Here is a 27,445-nt window from a genome sequence, read left to right on the forward strand (position 1 = left end):
AGCCAAAGTGTGACAGCTTCTACGTTTCTACAAAACATCTTTGGAGGAGTAGAGTTCTTTGGTTTGAAGGAAGGGCTAGTTTTTGTCGTTTGGAAAGGTTATGTGCAAGTGTGTGTTTGTGTAGTATTAAGTAATTTGGTTTAAGCTTAAGGAAAAATGGCGAGAAGAATACAGGAACCAGATTCGACGATTGCATACGTGCAGATGGATGGCTTGGTAAAAAATATTTCATTTAATTACATAATATGAAGTAAAGCTGTTGCTTGAGAATGGTGTGTTAATGTAAAAATTACAGAAAAATGTTCTTCTTTATATTTTTTGAGGTCCAGGGGCAGGTAATGGTGCCAGAGGGTGATAGGAGACCCCCCCCCCCCCCCCCCCCCCCTCTCCCGGAGAAACCTTGCTGATTCTGTAGCAAAGCCCGACGAATAGTTTCTGGTGGAAGGTGATGATTCAATTTTAAGCCAAGGAGTTTGGATACGGTGTTAAAGTGTCAGCCACATACTGTTCCGTGATCTAGCCTGTTGCCTTTGTTAGCGCCATATTTAACGCATTTTGCCGTATTTTACGCACCTCTCGGAAAACAGTAAATTCAGAACACCTGAGTTAGATAAAAGTCTCTTCCAGAAGAAGACATTGTATAACGTCGTCCACGTGATTATCGGTGCATGCTGCTGATGTGTATTGTTTCCTCCGAATCATTTTGTCGGTAGGAATATTTCGTTAACCAGGCCGAGCGCCCTGACGGAAACCTAAGGCTTTTAAAAGAAGTTGGTCCACGAAAAGAAGAACTAACGCTCTAAATTTGAGATAAGTCATTTGACGTAAATGTGGTGTTATTCTGTAAATATTTAGTTATTCGAACATAGTATTGGGTGTGTGATTTGTATGTAGGCCTGTTCGGCAAAAATATAGGGATATGCTAATGTTTAAGTGTTGTTACTTCAGCCTGTTGCATTAGGACTGGACGAAAATTACATAATGTGCTGTATGGCCCATTTCAAAGGAATTAAAGAAATGTTCGATACTGGGAGGTGGCTTTGACTTGTCGACATAAAAATTGCACTCCTGAGCAGCTATGAGTATCACAAGCATTACTTCAGTCATACAGCCGGCCGTGGTGGCCATGCGGTTCTGGCGCTGCAGTCCGGAACTGCGGGGCTGCTACGGTCGCAGGTTCGAATCCTGCTTCGGGCATGGGTGTGTGTGATGTCCTTAGGTTAGTTAGGTTTAAGTAGTTATAAGTTCTAGGGGACTTATGACCTAAGATGTTGAGTCCCATAGTGCTCAGAGCCATTTGAACCATTTTTTCAGTCATGCAACCATAATAAACATATAATCACAGCAATTCAGTCATAAAATATATAGGTTATTTTACATTAACCAGTATGCAACTATCAGGTACTAGTAGGAAAATGAGATTTGTGGGGACTAACTGGACAATGTTTCCTGCCTTCACTTTCCCTTCCCTCAAACATGAAACAAATACAGAAATTAAACAAAACTCCATTCACATAAAGTCCATACTAACAAATCCTTTAATTAAAGGCACTGTTAAACTCCACTCCATGATACCAATCAACAGCAGTATCTGCGGAAAAGAGCAGGGGTCGCATGGGGACACAAAAATGCCAATTTTGATAAGTGCACTCAACCCATGTCACCAAAATGAATTTATCAATACCCACGAAACAACGATATCTGAAACGTAAGTCCATTTATGACTTACAACTGGTATCATTCGTAGCAATTTACCTGTGAAGATAAAATGAACTTCACAGTACCTGCCAACCATGAATGAAACATGTGCAAAGAAATCAAACAATATGGTAATATGATCTGGTATTGCTAAGTTAAATTTACCTGTATAGCTAAAATGAAATTTATGAACATACTTATTAAAAAACACCATTCATACAAAAGCCTTGACTAACAAAAACAAAAAAACTGTACCATTCAATCTATAAATCAAAGACAAAATCAATATGCCCAAATAAAATACCTGTCCCATTTATTTTCCTGCAAACAGACACATGTGTAACCACTCACCCACCAAAATTTCACTCACCATTTAATAAATGAGTACTTACTGTCACCCATGTCCTGTTTAATCAGTTGTCACAGATTCTTCTATTGGTAGTGCCACACAAATCTCTCCTTGCTGCAGCAAGCAGCTATTTCCACGTGTACTTAGACATTTTTGACATTTAACAGAGTTCATCAGTACACTATACTTGGGTTATCAGAAATGTCCAATTCCACCCGTCTGCTGTGACCAAAGACATCACCAATATGGCGGAAACGACCATTCACAACTACTCCCATATTGCGACTATGACGTCATTACGCAAACATGACAACAAACACAAAAATAGATCGAAAAACCATCACACACATATTCCTCCAAAAATTTAATGAAACTAATGGGACAAGTGGGGGAAATGGGGGGGTTTTTGGGTGGGGACAAACTAAAAATACACACACGCCACTAAACCAAACGATAAAATAAAACAACCACAATCTTCCCAAAATCAACTAAAAACAATATCCACTGGAATTGAACACTTCCCTTGAGTTCTATAGGTCAACAGAAACTACAGATACCACACTATAAATCTCAAACCTTTCACCACCACCACACTTAATACTACCATAAAAAGACACCTAGAAAATCAAAATTGGAATCGAACACTTCCCATGACCTGTTAGCCTTACGACATCTCCACGTATAGCCGTCCCTGGTCCGAGACGCTGGAACTTTAGTAAGCCTCATTCCTTCACGATGCACTGAACACTTCACGACTTCATCCAAAAATCCGAATAGTGGAAGAAATTTTGTTAGAGACAATGCACTGTCCCCCATCATCGCCAACAACCGAAAACTGTTGACGTTGTCAGTCATATCCATACCTACCAAAGACATAAACAAAGCAATTTACGAAAATTCACACACAATGAACAGAAAGAAACTACAATAACGTCGACATAACATAACCAAAATCGTTAACTCACTGAAAAATATTCCACTGAAAGCACAGTCACTACCGACACCACACTCGTGCAATGCTACTATGCAAATGAACCCCATACGCCACATAACACGTTACCCATAAACACACCACCAGAGAGAACCACCGACCGCAACAATACACCACCTATAAACACGCCACACTCTCAAACTGAACAAAAAACATCACCTACCACACAACACATAAACACACCACCAGAGAGCACCATCGATCACATCAAAACAACACCTACAAACACGCCACTCTCACAAACTAAATTCCGTGCCATCGTGACATTACACACCACAACAACCTTACGTCACAGGTCAAAACCGAGGGGTGGAATCGGAAAGGAAAGTTAGGTCTTCAGCATGTCGTACTACAACAGTTTTTATTTCTTCAATAAACAAAGACACATAAATACAAGACATATAAAACATTTGCAAAATAATAATAACAAGAAAATGGTTTTCAGTAGAATAAAGGTGTCATTTGAAAATTTCTACACACACACACACACACACACACACACACACACACACACACACACACACACACACACAACACACACACACACACATATATTCAAAGATTAACAACACATCAAGCTATACCACACAGCAGTGTTGCAGGACAAAGGTGACACCTGCTGAATATTCCGATTGACCCATTGTTATGTTTATGCCCCACCTCGAAACCTTCATTATGAAAAATTGATCTGTAGTCTCCATGAGATTTTGTAGTGACGTTGGTTCTTGATACATTCTAATTTGGAGTGAACTGGTGGTGTATTACTCCTTAATACCATGTCAGTAATAATGGTTGATATGACGGTACCAGTCCATGTATTTCAAAACATGTCATTAATTGAAAATATAATGCACTGTGGGCATTGAGTGATTAGAGATACAGTTGTCACTTTCATGATTATTAATGTGGGCTATTGTGATGTTGGACAACCCCTTGTGCTGGTCCCTCACCTTATATCATACTGAGCATTATTCATCTTCAGAATCAATCAGTACCTTGACAGTGTCTTATATCCTAATGACCTTTGACTCGTCCCTTACAGCGAGTCCTGCGTAAGTCAGCAGACCTTCCAAATTTCCATTGAGCAAAAGTGCTAAATTAAATATTTTGAACTGTAACAAGTTCTAATTTTATAGTTTGTGGCGTGTAGGGTTAATGCAATGAATATGTTTACAGGTATTTTGACGTTGAATTTGGAAATTAAAATTGCCAACTAATTTACCATGTTTCGTGTTTGTATGGGATGTCACCTTAGTTCGCTTCTGTCATACAAAACAGTAACAGGACAGTTGAATTTTATTTATTGTTATTATTTTTCTATTGTAATGTGCATCCGGATATGAAGGGCAATTTTAAGTTTCATGTTTGGGTTTTATTTTTCTGTTTAGCATTTTCTAATGTTGGACCCTTCTTGAAGTTTATAGAACTGTTTTCATGGTGCCAGTCTCATTTTTGTCTTAAAATGTGTTCTGCATAATTCTTGTTGTGTAAAAGAATATAAAATTCTTTGTTGTGCAGATTAAAGTTTTGAATGTACAATTATTTTAATCAAAATTTCCTACATTGTTGTTTTACAGTGAGTTTCTTTGTGTGTTACGATCTGGGCACTAATTGTACACACAATTTTTCAGGCTGTTATGAAGATGATTAAACATAGCCATGAGGAGGCCACCAGGAACTTGGAAGTGGCACAGGGTGCATTGCTTGGTCTTGTTGTGGACAATCGTTTGGAAATCACAAACTGCTTTCCATTTCCAAAACATAACGATGAAAGTATAGATGAAGGTAAGAAATTTGTGTTTTGGAAGTTTCACATGCCAGAGTAATTATTGTGTTGATGAAAAAGCATGTGAAACACCTCACATCTTTTTCCCTTTATCTTTTAATTTGGGCAGTGTGATGGCAGAGCAGTTAAAACTATTTGTGTATAACAGCAGAGTTGGCAAGATGAATCTTAAATTAAGTTTCTTGAGAGTAAGTGGAGATAGGAATGAAATGGCTGCACAAAAGTTTTATGATAGAAAGGTTGAGTAATGAAACAATAAAAAACTGATAGAGTATGATTTCTGTTTAGTGTTGCTAGACAGCTGGTGATGTCAGTGGTCATCTCTTTTATATAGAAATGACTAAAATTGATAATGGAAAGTCCAGGTGTAAATAAATAAATAAATAAATAGATGTCACCTTACCAAGTAATAGAGTTGTTGATTTGGCAAAGCCTACCTAAACAGTAACTTTCCTAGCTTTCTTAAGAGTTTAAAATGCAGGGTGTGGGAAGTGTAGCTGAGGGCTGGTGGATGGAGGCAGCATGCACGTTAGACAAGAATGTAGGTAGAAGAGGCAGCAGGTTCACATGATAGGAATGCAGCAAAGCTACCTGCACTGGCAAACTTAGTGCAGGATGACAAGCAGGAGTGAACTTGGAGGGGCATAAAGGAAGGGGAAGTGGTTGGAGGGGCATAAAGGAAGGGGAAGTGGTTAGGCGCAGGATAAGTGAAACTTAGATCCTGGGACAGAGATAGCAATGGATGTGGGTGAGCATATGGAGGCCAGAAGGATTACAGGATGAAATGATGTGTTAGGACGACAACTTCTATCTCCATATTTTAGAGGAGCTAGTTTTGGGAAGGACCCAGAAGGCATACCTTACAAAGTAGCCATTTAAATTGAGCATGTTGTGTGCTCAGCAATGTTTTCTGCCTTCTTTGCAGCTGCTACTTAATAGGTAGTAGGATGACTACTGGGTTGTGAGGATATGTTACAGGAAATCTATCTGTGGACTAGGTAGTGGGGCAATACTATAGTGAGACCTTCAGCACACTAGGTGAGGAATTTCTTGGCACTGCAGATGCACTGTCTACATGTGGCTGGCTCGTGTGTGTGTGTGTGTGTGTGTGTGTGTGTGTGTGTGTGTGTGTGTGTGTGTGATTGATTGATTGATTGAGAGAGAGAGAGAGAGAGAGAGAGAGAGAGACTGACAGAGCATTTCTGTTATATGGTGAGTAGCAATTTTCCTTCTCATAAAAAATTGTTACATTCCATCTTGGATTTTCCATTGTTTGGTTAAAAGGAAGGCATGATAGCTGTTGTAAAGCAGGTATTGTTGATGGTTAATGGGTCTGATATGGACAGAGATATAGATGAAGCCCTCAGTGTGCCAGTCAGCCTGATAGGCTGAGGAGTCCCAGGGAAGGCTCGAGATCATGAAAGTATCATTAGTGAACCTCGGACAGACAATGGGGTTTGATAGAAAGGTGCCACATTCCTATCCCATGCTTCATGTCTCTCCTAGCCATCAACCTTCTTTCTCCAACTCTTCCTCCTGCTCCCTGTCTCATAGAAAACCCTTATTCATTGCACAACACAACTTCTCGCCTCAGTCAAGATGAAGTGCTATCACTGTATAATCAGCTGGCATAATGCAGCTGACCAGGTGTGTTGTATCTGAAAGTTAGCAACATTTTAAGGCATGTTTGTGTTACTTTCAGTGACTCAATGCAGCTACTATAGCTCTTAAGTTATTTAGACTACTGAAATAGTCATGTTAAGTATAACAGAACAACCTTGAAATCTGGGAAAACCATGGGACTTTTTTAGGATTCCAGTAATTTTTCATTGTTTTAGTTTCCAGTTAAATTTTTGTAATTTTGATTGATAAGAACTGATTCCCTAACAAAGAATTCTACTGTATCCTGCTACAGCAGAATAATATTGCGGCAGTAAATATAAGAGTGAAAAACATCAAAATAAAACTTAAGTTGCAAAGGAAATGCAGCATTTACAACAAAACACAGTGCACACGCAAGCATCTGCCAACAGCAAAATGTGTCAGAGGCTTTAGGACTAAGACCATGCAATACTTCATAACAACGAACTGCTTCGGATGAGTGTGACGTCACAACTGTTTACATTAGGTTTGTTTGAGCAGTTGTAGCAGGCTCATGCACATGTGCAGTCAAGTCGTGTATGAGGATACCTTCTCCCACTTCTGGTCACTTGAATTGTAGCTGTATTGGCAGTAGCAACAAGCACCCAGATGCTACCTGGCAAACTTTTTTCTGGCATGCCCGAGCTGCCAGATGCGCATGAGTGCAGAGCAGTCTGAGTAGTTGTTGGGGGGGGGGGGGGGGTTGTCATGTCATGTCATGTGACCCTTGCTTACTTTTAATGATTTTATTATTTCCTCTTCATTTACAGAACTCACATCAAAAGAAAACAAAATGGATTTCTGTGGTCAGGAGCTGTCAAGTGAATTAAAATACATTCACATAGTTAAGGAAGATTAAAATATGATGTTAGTTTCGGCTTTTTTAACTATATTTTATTCCTATGATTTTTGGCAGTTGAGCATTGATTGCCTTGATTGCCTGTGTGTTTCGTGGAGCTCTCAGGCAACTGCTGAAGTGAGCCGGCCGGGGTGGCCGAGCGGTTCTAAGAGCTACAGTCTGGAACCGCGCGACCGTTAAGGTCGCAGGTTCGAATCCTGCCTCGGGCATGGATGTGTGTGATGTCCTTAGGTTAGTTAGGTTTAAGTAGTTCTAAGTTCTAGTGGACTGATGACCACAGCAGTTGAGTCCCATAGTGCTCAGAGCCATTTGAACCATTTTGCTGAAGTGAACCCATTTGCAACAGCTGCGGGAAAGTATCGCGAATGGTGGTTTGAATGGCATTACTTTCAAAGTTAATTTCCTTTTATGCAAGATGAATTAAGTAATGTGTGAGAAAGTGCAATTAATTCCTTAAATCACAGTGTGTTTGATGCTCATTTAAAACTTAACACTTTGAGGATCAGCCAATTAGGAGAATTTAGAGCCCAGAAAACTAGACACTTGCGTTATTATTTGAAATTTTACTGGTGCGTTTGTGTGATGTATCTTAAAGTGTAGCACATTCAAAAAAAGACTAATATCGTATGTGAAAGCTTAGCTCTTCTTGTAGCTTCACAATGTATATTAATTTAAACCATTAGCATTTCCTATTTGTGTGTTCACACTATGTAACAGTGATGGTATTACTGGCTAATTGCATCATGTGCCCTATGCTCTGGATATCTGCTGTCATCAGTTGTTGAGATCGAGTGATATGAGCTACGATGGGCTTTTAAAAGTGCATTGAAATCTCGATTTAAATACTTTGGATACTAACAAGCTGTATTTGGTGGAACAGTGAAATTCAAATTTTAATTTATACATTCGAAATACGAAAATATGCAGAGTGCATCTTGCTACACATCAGAGATCTTTCCAAAACACTTTTTTTTAAGTGCTGGCAAGTTCTAAGCTGATGTATAAAACCTTCATCATTCGAAGGATTGACAAGTTTCACAGTTCCGAGGGAAAGTATGCTGTCTTAATGTGGAAAACGTGTATTTTTAACTAGACAATCTGGTAATTTTTTTCCTTGTCTGTGTATACACCCTGTATAAGAACACCTGAAGAAATGAAACATGGGTTGAATATTTTAAATTCATTTTTTATTTTGTATGCCAGCTGATTTAATGGAGGCATCTTGTAACTTACAGAAGAAAAGAACTTATTTGAAATGGGAGTTAATGAATGGATTGATGAGGATGAAAATGCACATGCATCCCACCTGGTGGGATGTTCAGGTAGCCTAATGATTAAGATGCCAGTTCTTATAAGCAGAATCCTTGGATCACCATTTTGTCTGTCAAAATTGTCAATTGTGACAACATGGTCATAGAACTGATTGTTTGTTTAAAACATATATTCTCTTATCTGTGATAAGACAGTAGCTTTTGACTGTGTAGACTATAATATAGCTAAATAAATTAAAATTGGCTGACTTACCTGTGGCATAGCATGATATCTATGTTCAAAGGTGACAGTTTGGTTGTGGGTTGGTCAAGCCAACAAATATAAATACAAAGTATTGGTTGTGATGAAATACCTAGTTGTAGTGTTACCTGGTGCCTAGGTTTAGTAGTAAGGTAAGTCTTGTTGTGAGTTGGTGAAGCCAGTGTACACAATATCTGGTGAGAAACTGATTCGTTTGGTTGTATGTGTTTTATGCATGCTGGATTTTGGTGAATGTTTTGTGTCCATTATTATACCATGGCCACAGCAAATGGGTGGTATCAACAGGTGCAGTATTTTACCACATTTTATTCTGTTGGAATAATTTCTGTCAGTGGTGTGATGTGTCCTGTACCATGTATCAGTGACACAGTTTCCAGTTGAATTAAAAGTAATGTAACTATATGGCAAACAATTCCTTATGGCACAAAATATGCATGCCCTTAAATGTAATGAATATGATTCAAACCTAGTGAGGTATCAAAATGAAATATTATGGAAGAATGCATGAAATTGAAATATTCACCTTGTATGAGCACTAAACTACTACTCGCTACATGTTGTAACTCACAAGATAAAAACACACGATCAGTGCTGTGACAAATATATTTTTGGATCACAAGTACAAGAGATAATAGAGTACAATCTTAAAGATGCCATGTGGCAAGAAAACCATAACAGTTCAGAGACAAAGTGACTTGCACATGGAGCTAGAGCTGAATTAGAGCATGCACTGATTTATGTTCAGCTACATAGAAGTGCGAGGCAGGTGCTGCTGAAAGCACCTGTGCTGTAGTTGTGTGCTGTCACTCTGCCATCATGTCACTTCGTAGTGACCGATGATGGATACATAAGCTGGCATCCGAAGCGTAGGTGATCTGGTGGTTACCACATCCTTTTACCATCTGGGAGTGACAGTTTGCATCTCAGTGCAGTGACTTGTGCTTGGCTGCTCATCCCACCAGTGTCCTGAGCCAGGCTGATGTCATTGAGGACATTAGACGGCCTCTCCAGCTTGACCAGCTCACAATCATGCCAGATAGAAATGTCTGGAAGGTTCCCACCCCACAGCATGGTCAGTGTCACTGTGCTCAAACTGTAAGAAGTGGAGGCTACATCATGTCCATGGCAGTTCTTGGCACAGAAGGAACAGCAGAGGCAGCCAGATTGTCTGCAAACATCCAGTCCATCTCAGGCCTACAAACAGAGGAAGATGAGAGTGGGATTGCGGGTGGTACACAGGGTGGAGAAGGCAAAGGCAGGAGCAGGAGGGAAGGAAGCAGAGGATGTGACGGAAGATGGATAAAGGCATTTGCAATGTCATGGCAGGCAATTGCTGGAGGATCCAAAGGAGGGAGAGGCCATGTCCCCTCCCATAGGTAAATCTGATTTTGATGGCACATCATCATGTGGTCCCCCTTGTCCAAAGTGAACATACAGTGGCCTCACTGCTGGCAGACAATTGCTGGAATCCACCTGTCCTGGTGTTTGAACCCCCACACTCACGTGCGGGTGCCCAGGTTGAAACCAGGAGATGTCGCCAGGTGTTGGCAGCATGAAGTGGCAAAGCATATGGGACTGATGGTCATGGAGTTCTGCCGGGCTCTTCTCCCCTAGTTGACCTGCATGAATTAAAAAAAAGTAAGTCTCATCAGGAGAAACATCAGATATGTACTTTCACATCTGTGTCTTGCCAATTGACTGGGGATGGAAAGATGGCTACAGCAGGTGGTGAATGCCATTGTGGCTGCAGAATTTTCTGATAACTGGCTAATGGAGCATGAGAGGAAGGCATTCTACAGCAAAAATCCTGCCAAGAGTAGTGACTGTAGCTCCTGCACATGTGGACCAACAATTGACCATGTAGGGAAGGTTGGAGTACACATCAATTACAGTCTGTCAGGTTGTATCCGAGAAGGGCCTCGCAAAATCTGCATGTACCTGTTCCCATGGGCAGGAGGGTGTCAGCCAGACAGAGAACATCTGTCCGGGTGCTGCCTGCTGTTGCTCGCACTGAAAACTACTGCGAACAAGATACCTGGCCGGTAAACATGGCACTGGGCAAGCATTTTGGTATGAGTCGCCCCAATGTTCCTCGTGTAGAAGCTGTGGGATTGTTAGGGACAAGTTCTGGTGTGATCACCTGGAGAGACTACTGGTTATTAGCGGGGAGGATAATTCTATCCACCAGGATGGTCAGTGGCAAAAGTAAAAATGGTGGCACAACAGGTTGGAATTCCTACCAAAAATTGGACGGGCCAGCCCTGTTGGATGTATCACCACACTTGTTGTAAAGTGTTGTCTTTAGCCATAACTGCTGTCTCACGGGTTGCCATGATAGGAAGCGCATATCCTGCCTGCTGAGCCACATTGTCTCAGTGGAGGCACAAAATTTCGCCTAGGTCAAACTCCTGGTCAGATCCCATTGGGAGACATGAAAGGGCATCTGTTCTGTGGCATTGTGGAAGTGAATTTCGTAATACCTGCTGAGAAGTGCCCAGCACTGAAGGCAATAGGCAGACCTCTCAACGAGCTTTGCTGATGGACTGAAGGAGGAGAGTAACGGCTTATGATCTGTAGAGGAAATTCAAAAACTCCTTCAGCACAAACATAATCAAAAGTTTATGATAATCTCTTTTTTGTGGCATTTAGCATCTTTGATGCAAAAGTGATTGGATGTTACCATCCATCTGTGTCTGTGAACCAGAACAGCCCCAGGCCCCATTCAGAGGCAGTCTCTCCACTGCCAACTGGTTTAAATGTAGAAAATCAGGGTGGATACTAGGGCTTCTTCAGAGTCCTGAAAGCCTGCTGACACACTTCTGACCAGACAAAAGGGATGCCCTTTTTCCATAGATCATTTAGTGGGTGTCCAATTGGCACCAAACCAAGTACGAATTTGTCATAATAAGTGATGTTCTCCAAGAAAGACTGGAGCTTGTTTGTATTTCCAGCGCAAGGAAACTTGAGAACAGCTTCAACCAGCTTCTGTGTGGGTAGAATACTGTCACGGGAGATAACATACTATAGGTATTCCTCAGACGGTTGAAAACAAACTGACATCTCTGAGTTGACTTCGATGCCTGAAGACTGGGGGTGTTTAACAACTACTGCAGCTGTCCTGAGTGTTCCACCTTGAGGACCCTTTTAGCATGGTGTTATTGAGGTAATTTAATGCATCTGCGGACACCCTGCAGCAGTTGTTCATGGAATCTTTGAAAAATGGCTGGGACACTGGTCATCTAGAAAACTAAAAGTTTGGACCTATAGAACCCATGTGCCGTCTTGACTGCAAGTACTTCGTGATTCCTCGTCCAGAGGCAGTTGCAAATAAGCTTTAGCGAGATCGGTTTTTGAAAAATGCTCTCTACCAACAAGTGCCGATAAAAGTACATTAGGTTTTGATATGGCATATATGTCAATCTGACAGAAAATTAATGCTAGCCTTAATATCTCTACTCAAGTGCAGTTTTCCTGATCAGTTTTTTTACAATAACTAATAGTGTCACCCACCCACTCACAGACATGGGCTCAATGATGATCATGGTCATTAACCTGTCTAGTTCGTTTTTGATGGCATCCTGCAATGCAACGGGTACAGGCCACACACAGAAGACGTGTAGGTGTGCTGAACCTTTAAAGTGATGTGAGCCACAAAATCCCTCATTTTGCCAAGCCCTCCAGAGAAAATTTCCTTCTGAGGTCGTCCAATTCTTGAAACAGAAGTATGTTTGAAGTCAAACAGTGATGCTGAGGTGCTTGTATCGACCTGTTGCTGAACTTTTGAACAATTTCTAAGGGGGCACTCCCAGGTTGGAGGATTTCAAAGAAATCACATTAATGTCCAGCCAGTCCTACCGTGGTGTCATTTATCCTGAGCTTGACATATGGACATAAATGTCCTTCCTTATGCCATGCCCACATATCGGGGCAGTCGTCTCTTGCATGTTCTCGAAAACATTCCGGACATGGCTGGAAACATGCGCCTGTTTGGGGGGGGGGGGGGGGGGGAGGGGGAGCAAGATTGCAAGATTGCTTTCCTTGTTTCCAAGACCAGATCAAAAGGTGGTGGTGTTTGCTCTCTGTGATTCTACATTTGCTACTTCGGCTTGGTCCGATTTATTTTCTGGGTCTTAAATGATAGCTGCTCCCTCACCTCCAATATCTAATCACTGTACTGCAGTCCAGAAGACTTCAAAGGGTTGAGCTGTCTTAGAAAGGTGCAGCAGACTGTAAAGCTTCATGCTGCGCTTCCTTATCGGAGTGCCCCCCCCCCCCCCCCCAAATAATGGTGTCCCAAATAATCACTTAGGCATAAAATTCCTTATGTACAGAAGTAATGGCATTTCCTGCTGAGTCCCTGTGGTTCATCTACCCACCCATGATAGGATGGATTTGGCTGTTTATGATGCTGATAAAACTCCATGAGATGCAGTGACATGGCAGTGACTGACTGTGAAAGTAGGTACAGAGAAAAAAACAGATTTCATCAAAGGACTGGTGAATCAGTTAATGCCCATGACCATCACTAATTATGTTGCAACTCTCAACATAAAATGCACAGTCACTGCTAGGACAAATATTTTTGAATTACATGTAGAGAAAATAATGCAAGTACAACGTTCAGGGTGCCATGCGGCAAGAAAGCCATAACACAGTTCAGTGACAAAGTGAGTTCATGCAGAGCCAGGTGCTGAATGTGCCTGAGCAGTAGTACTGCACTGGCACTTGGCCTCTGTCACCTCCTAGCAGTCACTGACAGAGATGTCTACTGTTGTCTTGGTAATAATCGGGTGGTTTCCTTACTATCGAACTTTGTGCATGTCGGTGATTATGACTGGAAATGTTAGTAGCCAACATTGAACAATACTGGATAATATGGCAAGGAAAGATTTGGTAGAATGTAAACAATTTAGAACTAAAGTAGACAACTTGGTGCTTCTACTATTTGGAGAGTGGTGTCCTTTGCTCCTGAATTATTTACATATTGGATAATAATCAGATCTGGTGAGTTTGTTTATGAATAGCATATGGGCATACAAGAGAGTTTGCTTGTCAGTGAGATGATTATAATTAAGTAGTGTTTTTGCTGACGTACAGAATGGAGTTGCGCACACAATGGCATGCTAATGTTAACCCTTTGACTGCTGTCGATGAGTTAATTCGTCAAGGTCCACTGCACCCTGGTGCTGAGGATGTAAATGTGGGCTCTGGGTTTTCCGTAAGCACTGTTGATGTGTTTATGCATCCTGTTCTGCTGACCCACTCACAGCTGTGGATGAGTTTCTTCCATATCTCTACAGATAAGAGTTTTAAGTGTTTATTATACAGCATACCGTATTTACTCGAATCTAAGCCGCATTTTTTTTCCAGTTTTTGTAATCCAAAAAACCGCCTGTGGCTTAGAATCGAGTGCAAAGCAAGCGGAAGTTCTGAAAAATGTTGATAGGTGCCGCCACAACTATCTTCTGCCGTCGAATATATGTAGCGCTACATAGGCATCCTTTGTAGGCACAAAGATAAATACTGGCGCCAAAACCTCTGCGTCAGTAAACAAAATTAAAAAAAAAAAAAAAAAATTGGAAGACGAGCCTTTTTCTCCGCCCGAGTTTCGACCACTGCATTTTCATACATTATCCAACGAAGTAAATACAAATTCCGTATTGTTCATCTTCGAATTTCAATGTACTACGAAAATCCGACTGGTAATACTGGGATTTTTGTCAACATGGCCAACTCTACGTTCTGAATTTTTTCCTACCTGTGAGAAGAGATGGTTGCTAATAGGAACCTGATGAAATGTGAATCACATGCAGTATTCTCTTCACCACAAGAATAATACGAATATAAACATTTTGCCATGTATTCTTTCGTGTTTGCTTCTATCTCATTTAAATCCTGTCTGCCAAATAAACTACGAAACTAGAGTGAGACAACAGCAAACGCGGAAGAATATACGTATCGTGTCATGTTTATATTCGTATTACTCATGCCTAATAGCGATACAGTCAGAAATGAAGCACGGCAACTGACTAGATTTTTAAATCTAAGATGACTAATTTCTGTGCAGAATTTGATGTACTAAAGAAGCGGCCGCAAAGATTTTCAAACGGAGAAAAATTTTCGCCAAACTTTCGTTCAGAACATGTTATATCATACGCAGTCTATTATTTGGTTCTTGTTGATCATTATCAAAGAAAGCAGCAGTGTAAGTAACAACAAATAGCAGTCTCTTGCCATTGTTTCGCTAATGTGACGATTCCTCTCTTTTTTTAATTGTAGGCGGCGGTAGCGCGCACAAAAGCAAGCCATGCCGCGAGCAGCGACAGGCCGTAAACACGCACTATCAGAATGCGACAAACAATGCATGACACAGTATAGTAATGCATTTTCAGCTTACAGTGACTGACGTAAACACCTATAACATTGAAAACGGCACTTATCAGATCAAAGCAAAATAAGCAATCGATTCAAACCAGACGAAGCACGTGAAAAAGGAAGGGTATCCGTATAAATACGGACGGAGCGCCTGACGCATAGCAATAGCTACCTGGTGAAGCTTAACTCCTAAGCTTTCGACTCGAACCAAACTACTGTAACTGTATCGTCATTCATTCGACCTAAATTGTGTCTCATATTACAATGGACCAACTTTGTTTCGATTTGGAGATGCGGCCTAAAACTTTTCTCTCCCCTTGAATTTCGAGTCTCAAATTTCAGGTGCGGCTTAGATTTGGGAATTTTTTTTTCCCCTTATTTTGAGTCTCATATTTCAGGTGCGGCTTAGATTCGAGTGCGGCTTAGATTCGAGTAAATACGGTACTTCCCTCTTTTTGTGCACTGCCATTTGGGGGGGGGGGGGAAAAAAAACATAATTTTGATTCTTAACCATTTATGAAAAATGATGTTTGTTATTACCACATGATCACGTGATTCCTGATGCCTAGGGATGGAAAGGGGCGTGCCGAAGTGACCGTCAGCCAGATATCAAAACTAATGAAATGAGAGGTTGTCCTGCTCTCAGTTTTGAATAAAATGTTGATATCGAATGGACATTTCATTCATACATAGCAGTGTGTGAGCAAAGTCGACCATTCACAAAGTTTATGCAGTGCACTTTTACCTCTGCAAAGTGTTTAAAATTTTGTGCAATGTTTTACTTAATTTGATGCAGCACAATAACTAAGATGAATAACAAAGAAATTCAGTCCTTTATCATGCAAAAATATCAGACTGTAAGATGTGCAAAAGTCAAATTTTTTCACCAAATAATTTTCTTAAAATCAGATGTTAAGTACTTCGTAGTGACCAGAATACTGTCTCTCAGCACAAGTAGCATCATTAAGTGAACAGCACAGCAACACTAAAGCCATACTTAGCGCGGAGTGCAGTCAAAAGCTTAATAAAATAGTAGGCCACAAATAAAAATTGACCAATGCATTTCAGTTTTGTAATCCTTTATTTTACAGAGGAATACCAGCTGGCCATGATGCGTCAACTGCGGAGAGTAAATGTTGATCATTTCCATGTTGGTTGGTACCAGAGTGCTGATGTGGGGAACTTTTTAAGTCTTCCCCTTCTGGAATCCCAGTACCACTATCAGACATCTATTGAAGAGTCAGTTGTTGTCATTTATGGTCAGTATTATTATTATTATTATTATTATTATTATTATTATTATTATTATTATTATTCTCTCCTCTCTTTACAGCAGCAGGAGCTTAAGTTTAACAGTACGTAAATTTTCACCAATCAGGAGTGATACAATCAAGTAATTGACTATTATTATTTTTCTCATTGTCACTGTGATGATCAATAAGTAAGCTTTTATATAATCCAGAGGTGTATTGCTTTCACATGTAAATTGTTATAGCAACAAAAAAGGGAAAGGGGGAGGGATATTTATAACTAGTCAGTTTAAAGAATTTTATATAGGTCATAAAGGTAATAAAACTGCTGGATCAGGAATGAAGAAATTTGGTGAGGGACAGGGTACATTTTACTAAATGAGATCTAGTGCGTTAATTTGGGCTGCTAATGGTTTTAAACCTGGATTTCCTTTTATATGGAGGTATTCTCGATGTTACAGAAACTAAATATGTCCCAAGCATATGAGCAAGAAGAGGGGCGTTAAGAATATCTACAGCTACATGGCTACTCTGCAATTCACACTAAAGTGCTTGGCAGAGAGTTCATCAAACCACTTTCAGGCTATTTCTCTACTGTTCCATTCACAAATAGCGGGCGGGAAATATTAACACTTAAATCTTTTCGTAGAAGCTCTGATTTATCTTATTTTATTACAATGATCATTTTACCCTATGTTGGTTGGCTTCAATAAATACTTTCACACTCAGATGAGAAAGTTTGTGATTTAAATTTCCTGAAAAGGTCTCTCTGCGTTGAAAAACACCTTTAAGGATTGCCACCCTAACACATGGCTCATTTTGATGACATACTCCCCTATTTATGATAATACAAAATAAGATGCCCTTCTGTGGTTTCTTTGTCATCTGTCAATCCTATCTGGTAAGCAATTCATACTGCACAAGTGAATATGTAACTAAGGAGGGAAATGCTTATTTATTAGCAAGAGATGCAGCCATACTGTGGTATGAAAAAGTCCATGATTTTGATGTCATTATAGTAAAAGAAGTGTTCACTTAATGTTACCTAAATTGTGATTCTGTAATGCATATTCATAGGCGGAAACAATGTACAAAAACAAGAAAGGGGCTCCCTTATTGTATAGTACATGCTGCTTAGAAATACATAACAGTGCAGAGACTTCACTAGTTATCAAGTTACCACATCTTTCCTAATTGAAGAACATAAACCCCAAAACAACCACACAAAGTAACCAACCACATCTCTGTTGTTCAGTATTTCTGTGTGTTATGCATTATTTAGTTGTGCTAGTGTGACTGCTTACATGATTCTTTTGCTGTTATATTAATGTTTTCATTTTGTACAAATTTTATTTTTTGTTTTGTTTTTGTCTCTATAGATACCCAGAAAACAGCACGTGGATTCTTAGCTCTGAAAGCATATAGATTAACTCCTCAAGCTATTCAAATGTATAAAGAAAACGAATTCACCCCAGAAGTTTTACGGAACCTGAAAATAGGTTATGAAAGTTTATTTACAGAAGTACGAATTGTAATTAAAAACTCTCACTTGACAAATATCATGTTGTCAGAGTTGGCAGAAATGATACCGGAGGAAGAAGGAACCAAATTTCTTGATTTGGGAACAGCGTAAGTAACACTATATTGATTTTAAACAATAGTTTAGTAGATTGCAAATGCTGCCTGTAACAGTAATATGTAAATTTCAATTCTTTTATTCCGCGACAAGGGTGGTTAGAATTTTGACTGTTTTTTGATTGAGAAGGAAAATTGTTTCATATGTAATTGGTGCTGATGTTCCTGTTACGTCATTTGAAGTCGCACAATTTGCCATAGCATAATGTACCAACTGTTTTTAACTTAGGGAATTGTTTGCTCTTGTTAGGGCCTAGAACAGATGAGACAATGTCATGACAAAAAATTCCATATGTACTCATATTCCCACAGTGCCCTTCACGCTGTTTGTCAGATGTACCCAGCATATCGGATGGTGCAACAAGTGCAGGAAACTCCCCTTCTCTTGCATAGGTAGGACAAGGAAATAATTTTTGCTGGGTTCCAGGGCATATAGGGACTCTGGGGAAACAAACTCTCTGATAGGGCTGCCGAGGAAGCTTGCTCCCTCCCACCTCCTGCGCGCTGTTAAGTCACCTGCAGGATCTCACCTCATTTGTGACCAAGAAGACCGTGTATTGATGGGAAGCGCAGTGGCTGAAAGTGAGGAATAATAAGCTGTGTTCTGTAAAACCTTCAGTGTGACAGTGGCGTACCTCATTCCCATCACGATGAGCTGTAGAACTAGCCCTTACAAGACTTAGGCTGGACATTACCCATTGACATATCACTTTCTTTTACATTGTGAGGAGCCACTGGTGTGTACAGATGTGGGACACAGCTGTTGATGACATTTTAATTAATTGTGTTTTATATGATCACCGGAGAGCTTATATGGGTCTCCTACGGGATGATGAGGCAAGTGTGGTTCATGTTTTAAGATTGTGTGACATCTAGAATTCTTCCCAAAATATTGGTAGTAAGATTTTAATGTGTCACGGAGTGACTTGATCACCCATTATTTCATGTCAAGCAGTCATCTATCCCCTTTTTAATTGTGAGTGTACTGGTATTTTATCCTCAATTTTATCTAGACAATGTAGTTGTTTCATTTTCCATAATTATATGAAATATTTTTCATTAAATATTCCTTAAAGCTTCTTTGAGATATGGTAATGGTTTACCAAATAAACTTGTCAGACAGTGTAGTTTAATTGTACCACTGTGCCAATAAAATATTCATTTCCACTTTTCCCAGTGATCATAATAATTAAAGATTGCACTTAAGAGTTGGTCTTAATCACAGTTGCACCATCTTCCCAAACAGGGAATTTTCTCTAATAGGTACAACATGAAAACTGAACACTTCAAAAGGTTATCATTTCGTTTCTTTGCACAGTTAAAAAAATAGTAATTGATGCAGAACTCCAAACAAAATAGCAGTATTGTCTACTGGTCTCTGGCCATCAACTAACGTTGTTGCTCCAACTGGTACAGCAGTCGTCTGCTTATGGTGAGGTATACTGGCCGTATTACAGTCCCCACTTGCAGCCTGAGGAGGACGAGGAACTTAGTGTTTAACATCCCATCAACAACGAGGTCATTAGGGATGCAACACAATCTCATGTTAGAGAAGGATGGCGAACGAAATCAGCCATGCACTGTCAAAGGGACCATGCCAGACATGGATTTGAACCATTGTTCTCCTGAATACAAGTCCAGTGTGCCAATCAATGCACCACCTCATTCAGTCATAACCTGAAACATAAAACACACACACTTTGCAAGTATTTGCTAAAATCATAATGTACAGGGCTATTACAAATGATTGAAGCGATTTCATAAATTCACTGTAGCTCCATTCATTGACATATGGTCACGACACACTACAGATACGTAGAAAAACTCATAAAGTTTTGTTCGGCTGAAGCCGCTCTACAGGTTTCTACCGCCAGAGCGCTCGAGAGCGCAGTGAGACAAAATGGCGACAGGAGCCGAGAAAGCGTATGTCGTGCTTGAAATGCACTCACATCAGTCAGTCATAACACTGCAACGACACTTCAGGACGAAGTTCAACAAAGATCCACCAACTGCTAACTCCATTCGGCGATGGTATGCGCAGTTTAAAGCTTCTGGGTGCCTCTGTAAGGGGAAATCAACGGGTCGGCCTGCAGTGAGCGAAGAAACGGTTGAACGCATTTGGGTAAGTTTCACGCGTAGCCCGCGGAAGTCGACGAATAAAGCAAGCAGGGAGCTAAACGTATCACAGCCGACGGTTTGGAAACTCTTACGGAAAAGGCTAAAGCAGAAGCCTTACCGTTTACAATTGCTACAAGCCCTGACACCCGATGACAAAGTCAAACGCTTTGAATTTTCGGCGCGGTTGCAACAGCTCATGGAAGAGGATGCATTCAGTGCGAAACTTGTTTTCAGTGATGAAGCAACATTTTTTCTTAATGGTGAAGTGAACAGACACAATGTGTGAATCTGAACGGTAGAGAATCCTCATGCATTCGTGCAGCAAATTTGCAATTCACCAAAAGTTAACGTGTTTTGTGTAATCTCACGGTTTAAAGTTTACGGCCCCTTTTTCTTCTGCGAAAAAAACGTTACAGGACACATGTATCTGGACATGCTGGAAAATTGGCTCATTCCACAACTGGAGACCGACAGCGCCAACTTCATCTTTCAACAGGATGGTGCTCCACCGCACTTCCATCATGATGTTCGGCATTTCTTAAACAGGAGGTTGGAAAACCGATGGATTGGTCGAGGTGGAGATCATCATCAGCAATTCATGTCATGGCCTCCACACTCTCCCGACTTAAGGAGTTACGGGGACCCACACACAGAATTTTATTTGTACTGTGACAAAATTTTCAAGCACACTGCTGTCTTTGTTGATTGAATGATGTAAGGATATCTATTAAGAAAATAGTGATGCATTTATAAAATGAGGATCTTGATAGGGAGTGGACGCATTTTAGTAAATCACCAGTTCTTGGTCATAGTACATCATCTTTTTGTGAATCGTCAAATGGATACTCTAAGAATCAAGAACTTATCAAAATAGTAACCCAAGAATGCATGTAATGAAAACTGTTTGAGTTTTAGCTGATAAGAAAAACAAATGATAGGACGAATTTACCAGTAACTCACAGAAGCCTGCAGTGGTAATAAGAAATTTCTCTACAAAGTAATAAAGAATTATGGGTGGTGAGACAAGGACATCATGAAAGTAATTGAAGATAAAGATGGGAGTGTAGTCAGAAACATGACATATTCAGCAGTAATGGGGGATTACTTCAACCAACTCTCGAATGGAGGCGTGGACAACATCCTGAATGATAATGAAATTCAGGTTGGGTATTAAGAGAACAGAAGGGATGGAGAAAACCACCAAGTACATTCGGAACTAGAGGAAGCTCTGAGAAAAATGAGCAAAGGAAAATTTAGTGGAGCTGATGAATTACATGTGTACCTGATCAAGGTGGCAGGAACATTGGTATCCATTGGCTGTACAGGTTGTTGAGTGCAATCTGGAGGGAAAACAAGATCACTGACTATTGGAGCAGAGGTGTAATTATACAATCATTCAAGAAAGGTAATAGTAAACTACTTCAAAATTACAGAGATAGCATTGATTTCATATGGTTTAAATATTTTGGAGATCATCATAGAAAACAGACATCCAAGTGTAATTGAATGTTTCCCTGAAGAACAAACAGTACATAGGTTTAGGAAAAATGGGGGTACAGTTGATCAGATTGATGCAACTAGAACACTTTAAAAAAATCTGGAAAATAATAAAAGCATCACACTAGTTTTCCTAAACATGGAAAAGCCTGTAATGGTGTACCAAGATCTGGATATTCCTAGATAACAGAAATAGACCAAGAAACTGAAGATGCACTACAAAAGATGGATCAGCAGTGTTAGAGTAGGAAATAGTGAATGAGTGATTTGAGACCAAATGTAGAGTCCAACAGGATACTGCCTTGTCTTCACAGCTCTTCATCATTGTGATGAGTGACATCATGAAATGGATAAAGAAATAGTATGGAACTGAATTGAAAGCAATGGTTTTTGCTGATGGTGGTGTTACCTGGAGAGAGACAAATGAAGTCCAAGAAAACTGAATATATGGTACATTCACTTTTGAGTAGTTTGGTCTGTCAGTGAACCAAAGACTGTAGCTACAAAAGTAGGCAGAGGAGGACAGCCTTGAGTTACAGCTGAATGGAAGACCCCAGGAGAAGTACATTTCCCATATCTGGACAGTGTGATAGTTTGTAAAAATTTAAATCAGGGTGACATTACAAGCCATACACACAAAGGTGTACAGTTTTACAATTAAGATGCCTCCTTTAGGATAACCAAATACCACATAAGGTAAGACTATTTCCAGGGCCTACTCTATTCCCATTTTAAGACTTGTGCTCCTACAGAGAGAATAATCAAAATCTGTGCTGAGACATGAACAATAAAGGATAAGGAATGAAAGGAACAAATTGTACTGGAAAATCTCCACAGGGCTATATCTGAAACAGATGGAAGAAATCACAATAGCCAAGAAATTCCTTGAAAAGACTGTAAATGGTTAAAGAACTGATCTCTCTGGTTATCGTGGCATGATTGATTAATAGTGTGCTTGTGGGTGTTCTGCTAAGTTGTTGTTTCCATTTGATGCCCAATATGTTGGATGGAGAAGGAGAAGATGGATTGACATACTTATGAAGGACCTCACCGAAAGTGGTGTCATCTGGGACAGGATCGGTGAGGGTGAGCTGTACGGACAGAAAAGTTGGAAGCGGCTCATCACCAGCACTCAGGAAATCAGCTGTGACCTGACAGTGATGGTGAAGATGGTGGTGATAATTACTAAATCATTGATCCACACAAGGCAATCCAAGAATTTGGAAATTTATTATTAGGGTACCCCAACATGATTACTTCCGAATCATGTAATTAATAGTTATACTTATGGATTTTGTCCGCTAACGCCCATAGTTTTCAATAGTTACGTTATGAATAATGAAATAATAACCTTTTTCTGATTGTAATGCTGACCCTTTGTCTCAGCATAGCATCCCCCCTCCCATGAACCATGGACCTTGCCGTTGGTGGGGAGGCTTGCGTGCCTCAGCGATACATATAGCCGTACTGTAGGTGCAACCACAACGGAGGGGTATCTGTTGAGAGGCCAGACAAACCTGTGGTTCCTGAAGAGGGGCAGCAGCCTTTTCAGTAGTTGCAGGGGCAACAGTCTGGATGATTGACTGATCTGGCCTTGTAACACTAATCAAAATGGCCTCGCTGTGCTGGTACTGCAAACAGCTGAAAGCAAGGAGAAACTACAGCCGTAATTTTTCCCGAGGTCATGCAGCTTTACTGTATCGTTAAATGATGATGGCGTCCTCTTGGGTAAAATATTCCGGAGGTAAAATAGTTCCCCATTTGAATCTCCGGGTGGGGACTACTCAACAGGACATTGCTATCAGGAGTATCAGGAGCATTGTCTCAGCATACAAAAATTGCGAATTATTCAGTCATAGCTGCTAGTAACAGCTTTTCATGACCAAGTCTGAAGACCAAGTGTGGATTAAGTAAAAATTATTTCATCAGGTCAATCAGGAAGTAACACTGACAGCTTAAAACTACCATGCTGCGTGATTTTTTTTATGGGAAAGATTCATGCAATTAAACAAGAATTCCTGAGTGATGTTGCATCTCAATCTAAAATTAATTCAAATAATTTTAGATTTAGATGCGACACCACTCAGAAACTCTTGTTCATTTGTGTCATTGCTCCACATCCACTAACCAAACTGTTGTGCAGAGCTTAAACTGCATCATTTCAGTGGCACATGTTGCCTTTAGGTTCAGTGCAAAACTAAAGACCAACGTAAGATATGTTAAGTTCAATAAAACTCTGCTACTGCAGCAGAACAATACTGTGCCATTTGATATTATATCATATAAATTACATAGTAATTGTTTGCTGAAAGTGTGGTTTGTGTGTTCATTTAGGTCTGTTCTGGAAAACCAGTTGCGTTGCCTCATGGACAGAGTTGATGAATTGAATCAAGAGGCCATTAAGTTCAATCGCTACCAACAACAGGTTAATAGGCAGATTCAGGATAAAAACAGATATCTACAAAAGAGGGTAAGTAAAGTTTGCACATTATTCGTATGAAGTATGCTGACCTAAAAGACATCTGTGCTTGATTCAGGAAACACAATGTTAGTATTGCTGATACATGACATTATCCTAGCCTTCAGTATTAATAGTTCTCTTCATGGGGAGGAGGTAAGGATAGACTGTGGAACATTAAAGAGGATGACCCCCAGAATGAGAGGGACCCACCTGATTAGAGGATGAATGGAGGCAGTCATTTTACGAGGGGGTACCCAAAAAAACTGGAATAACATTACGGTGGGTGGAGCTTATGAAGTAGGCATTTCTGCTGCTAGGCGTGTGTAGTGCAACTCATAGCCAGTTCACCAGTGTTGTCAACCTGGCTTGTTCTGTTCATCTGCAGTGATTGTTTTTGCTAGTGTTGTGTCGTTCTTGTTTCAGTTTTTATGATGGCAAGTTTAAGTGAACAATGTGCAGCCTCAAAATTGTGTTTTCTACTCAGTAAAAATGCTGCTGAAACTGTTTTATTGTTGAAAACAGCTTACCAAAATGACACTGTGGCAAAAACTCAAGTGTATGAGTAATTTGCTCAGTTTAAAAACAGCGACATGTCGATTGATGACTAACCTTGTTCTGGACATCCATCAACTGCCCAAATCAAAGAAAATATTGAAAAAAGACTGTTGACACGCAGTTGATCACTGTCAGACATTAGTGGGTTATCTTGGAGCTTGATTTCTGGCAGGCAGGAGACCGGTTCTTTCGCCACCACACCACATCTGCCCACACACAGCCATCACTGTTACACAGTTTTGTCTAAAAGTGGCGTGGTTCCTCTGCCCCCAAACACCTTACTAATCCGACCTGGATCCGTGTGACTTTTTCTTATCTGCACATATGAAAAGGGGCATGAAAGGACACTGAATTGACAACATTGAAGGAGGCAAGAAAAAACAAGGAAGGAGCTGTCAGCCATTTCTGAAGATGACTACAAAAATGTTTCGAACAGTGGAAGTACTGGAGGGACAAATGTATTAGTTGTAATGGAGAGTATTCTGAAGGGGATAAAGTTGTTTTGTAAATAATTTGAAAATACATAGCTTTTAAAAAAATAATTACAGTTTTTTGGTACCTCTTAATTAGACTACAGAATGTACACAAATATTTGCCAGTATGGCAACTACTATGCCTGGGAGGTTTTAATGCTTGAGGTTATGTTCCTCCTCCAGACAACTCCTCATAATACAGCAAAAATATTCAAGCCATCTGCAAAGAATGGAGTACCAAGGCTTCTATAATGTGCACTTTTATTTGCTTGTTACATATTGTACATTACAGGGGGTACAGTTGGTCAGTAACTGTTTGTTGTGGCCCCATGCAGCCGCTGTTAATAATTCATGGACTTGCTTACAAACTGTGTAAAGGACACTCTAAAGGAACATATTCATGCCCTTTTGTTATGTTGGCCTTTGTATAAATTTTTTGAATATGTTGCTATTTATCATTAGAAGGAGCTGAAAAGTGTTTCCTATTTTGTTTGTTATATATCATAAAATATCATTCTCCACTGGATGAATTATTATTTTATTATTACTATTACATCTGTTTTATAGAATATTTTTATTCATAAGTTAAACTACAGTCTACTGGTCTCACTGAATATGAAGTAATGTTTACTACTTTCATTTCTCTTTAGGCACAAGAAAATGCCAACAGACAAGGTAAAAATGAGCCACCTCTTCCTGAAGAAGACATCAATAAACTGTTCAGGCCAATTCCTGTGCCGCAGCGACTCAATCCTATGATAGTATCTGGCCAAATAAATACTTATAGTCAACACATATCTCAGTTTTGCTCACAGGCTCTTGCAAAATTGTATATCACTCAAGCACTCCAGACTGCAAAGGAAAGCAAAAACCATTAAGTTGTGTGTGTCAATTATTGTCTGAATTGTATCTTGAAATAAATGTGTTTAATATTTTTACTTTTTTCAGTAATCCCTTTGTCTTTAACTTTAAGCTCTATTGATTATATACTTATTAATAAAATGTTGGCATGACACTAAATCATATATTGTGATAATATTAGGAAAAGGATAAACTGCTGCCCAACTTATAGGGATGATGGAGTCAGATAGGCACAACAGAGAGACTAGTAGACTGGTAAACATGTGAGCTTTCAGCCAAAAGGCTTTCTTCTAAGGTAAACACACACACACACACACACACACACACACACCAGACCACTGTCTCTGGCCACTGAGACCATACTGTAAGCAATTGCAGATTACAGGAATAGCAGCCTGGGTAGTGAGATGAGGATGAAGCTGGGGTGGGGAACAGTAATGTGCTGCTTGTTGAAGCATACAGAGTTGTGGTGGGGGACTTGGTAGGGCAAATAGCTGCAGTTGGGATGTGAGATACAGGGGGGGTGGGGGGGGGGGGGGGTGGAAAAGGAGAGAAGTAGAAGAGGGGAACAAGACTGTGGGTGCTTGGTAGAGCAGCAGGCTGTGTTGTGCTAGAGTGGGTAGGGAAGGGATAGGTGAATAAACAGGGACCAATGAAGGTTGAGGCTAGGGAGGTTGCGGGAAGGCGGTGGTGGTAGTGGTGGTGGTGACGGCGGCAAGAAGATGCATGATACAGGTCTTCCATCTAGGTTTATTACAGTGTTACGATCTACAAGGCAGGGAGTTGGTAGCAAGGGTGGAGTAGGTGCGGACGAGGATATTGCTTAGGTTCGGTGGCACTGGAATACCGCTGTGGGACGAGTAGTAGTCGAAACCATGGCGGAGAATGTGACTAGTTGCTCCAGTCCTGGGTGGTACCGAGTCTTTAGGCGAATGCTCCATTGTGGCTAGGCAGTGTTACTCTACGAGGTGGTAGATGACTGGGGAGATAAGGCGAGGGAGATCTGTTTATGTACAAGACAGGGAGGGTAATTTCAGTCTGAAGGCCTCAGTGCCACTTGGTATATTTGGAGAGGGACTGCTCGTCACTGTAGATGTGACGGTCACATGTGGCTAGGCTGTATGGAAATAACTTCTTGGTATGGAATGGGTGGCAGCTGTCAAAGTGGAGGTGTTGCTGGTGGGTGGTGGATTTTACATGGACAGAGGCACTGATGTAGCCATTTTGAGGTAGAGGTAAGCATTGACAAAGTTGGCTTCGTGGGTTGAGGAAGACCAGGTGAAACGAATGGGAAAGGTGTTGAGGTTCTGGAGGAATGTGGATAGGGTATTCTCACCCTGAATCCAGATCATGAAGGTGTCAT

At 40.4% G+C, this 27,445-nt stretch overlaps 1 protein-coding gene across 1 annotated transcript; it reads left to right on the forward strand.

Annotated features, from left to right (window-relative positions):
• On the forward strand, window positions 1-26,156 carry LOC126191407 (eukaryotic translation initiation factor 3 subunit H). Its single transcript, XM_049932274.1, has 6 exons — window positions 1-216; window positions 4,670-4,823; window positions 16,324-16,491; window positions 17,862-18,111; window positions 24,067-24,202; window positions 25,872-26,156. Exons 1-6 carry the CDS (start codon window positions 157-159, stop codon window positions 26,097-26,099), a joined length of 996 nt encoding a protein of 331 aa, XP_049788231.1. The 5' UTR covers window positions 1-156; the 3' UTR covers window positions 26,100-26,156.
• Window positions 26,157-27,445: the final 1,289 nt, after the last annotated feature.

The sequence above is a fragment of the Schistocerca cancellata genome, chromosome 6, assembly GCF_023864275.1.
Source record: "Schistocerca cancellata isolate TAMUIC-IGC-003103 chromosome 6, iqSchCanc2.1, whole genome shotgun sequence".
NCBI lineage: Eukaryota > Metazoa > Arthropoda > Insecta > Orthoptera > Acrididae > Schistocerca > Schistocerca cancellata.

Bases quoted from the DNA above. Each gene is read 5' to 3' on its own strand.
- LOC126191407 (XM_049932274.1), top strand. From the start codon at position 157: ATGGCGAGAAGAATACAGGAACCAGATTCGACGATTGCATACGTGCAG. The intron at 18,112-24,066 runs GTAAGTAACACT...GTGTTCATTTAG, and splicing joins TTTCTTGATTTGGGAACAGC to GTCTGTTCTGGAAAACCAGT. The intron at 24,203-25,871 runs GTAAGTAAAGTT...ATTTCTCTTTAG, and splicing joins ACAGATATCTACAAAAGAGG to GCACAAGAAAATGCCAACAG.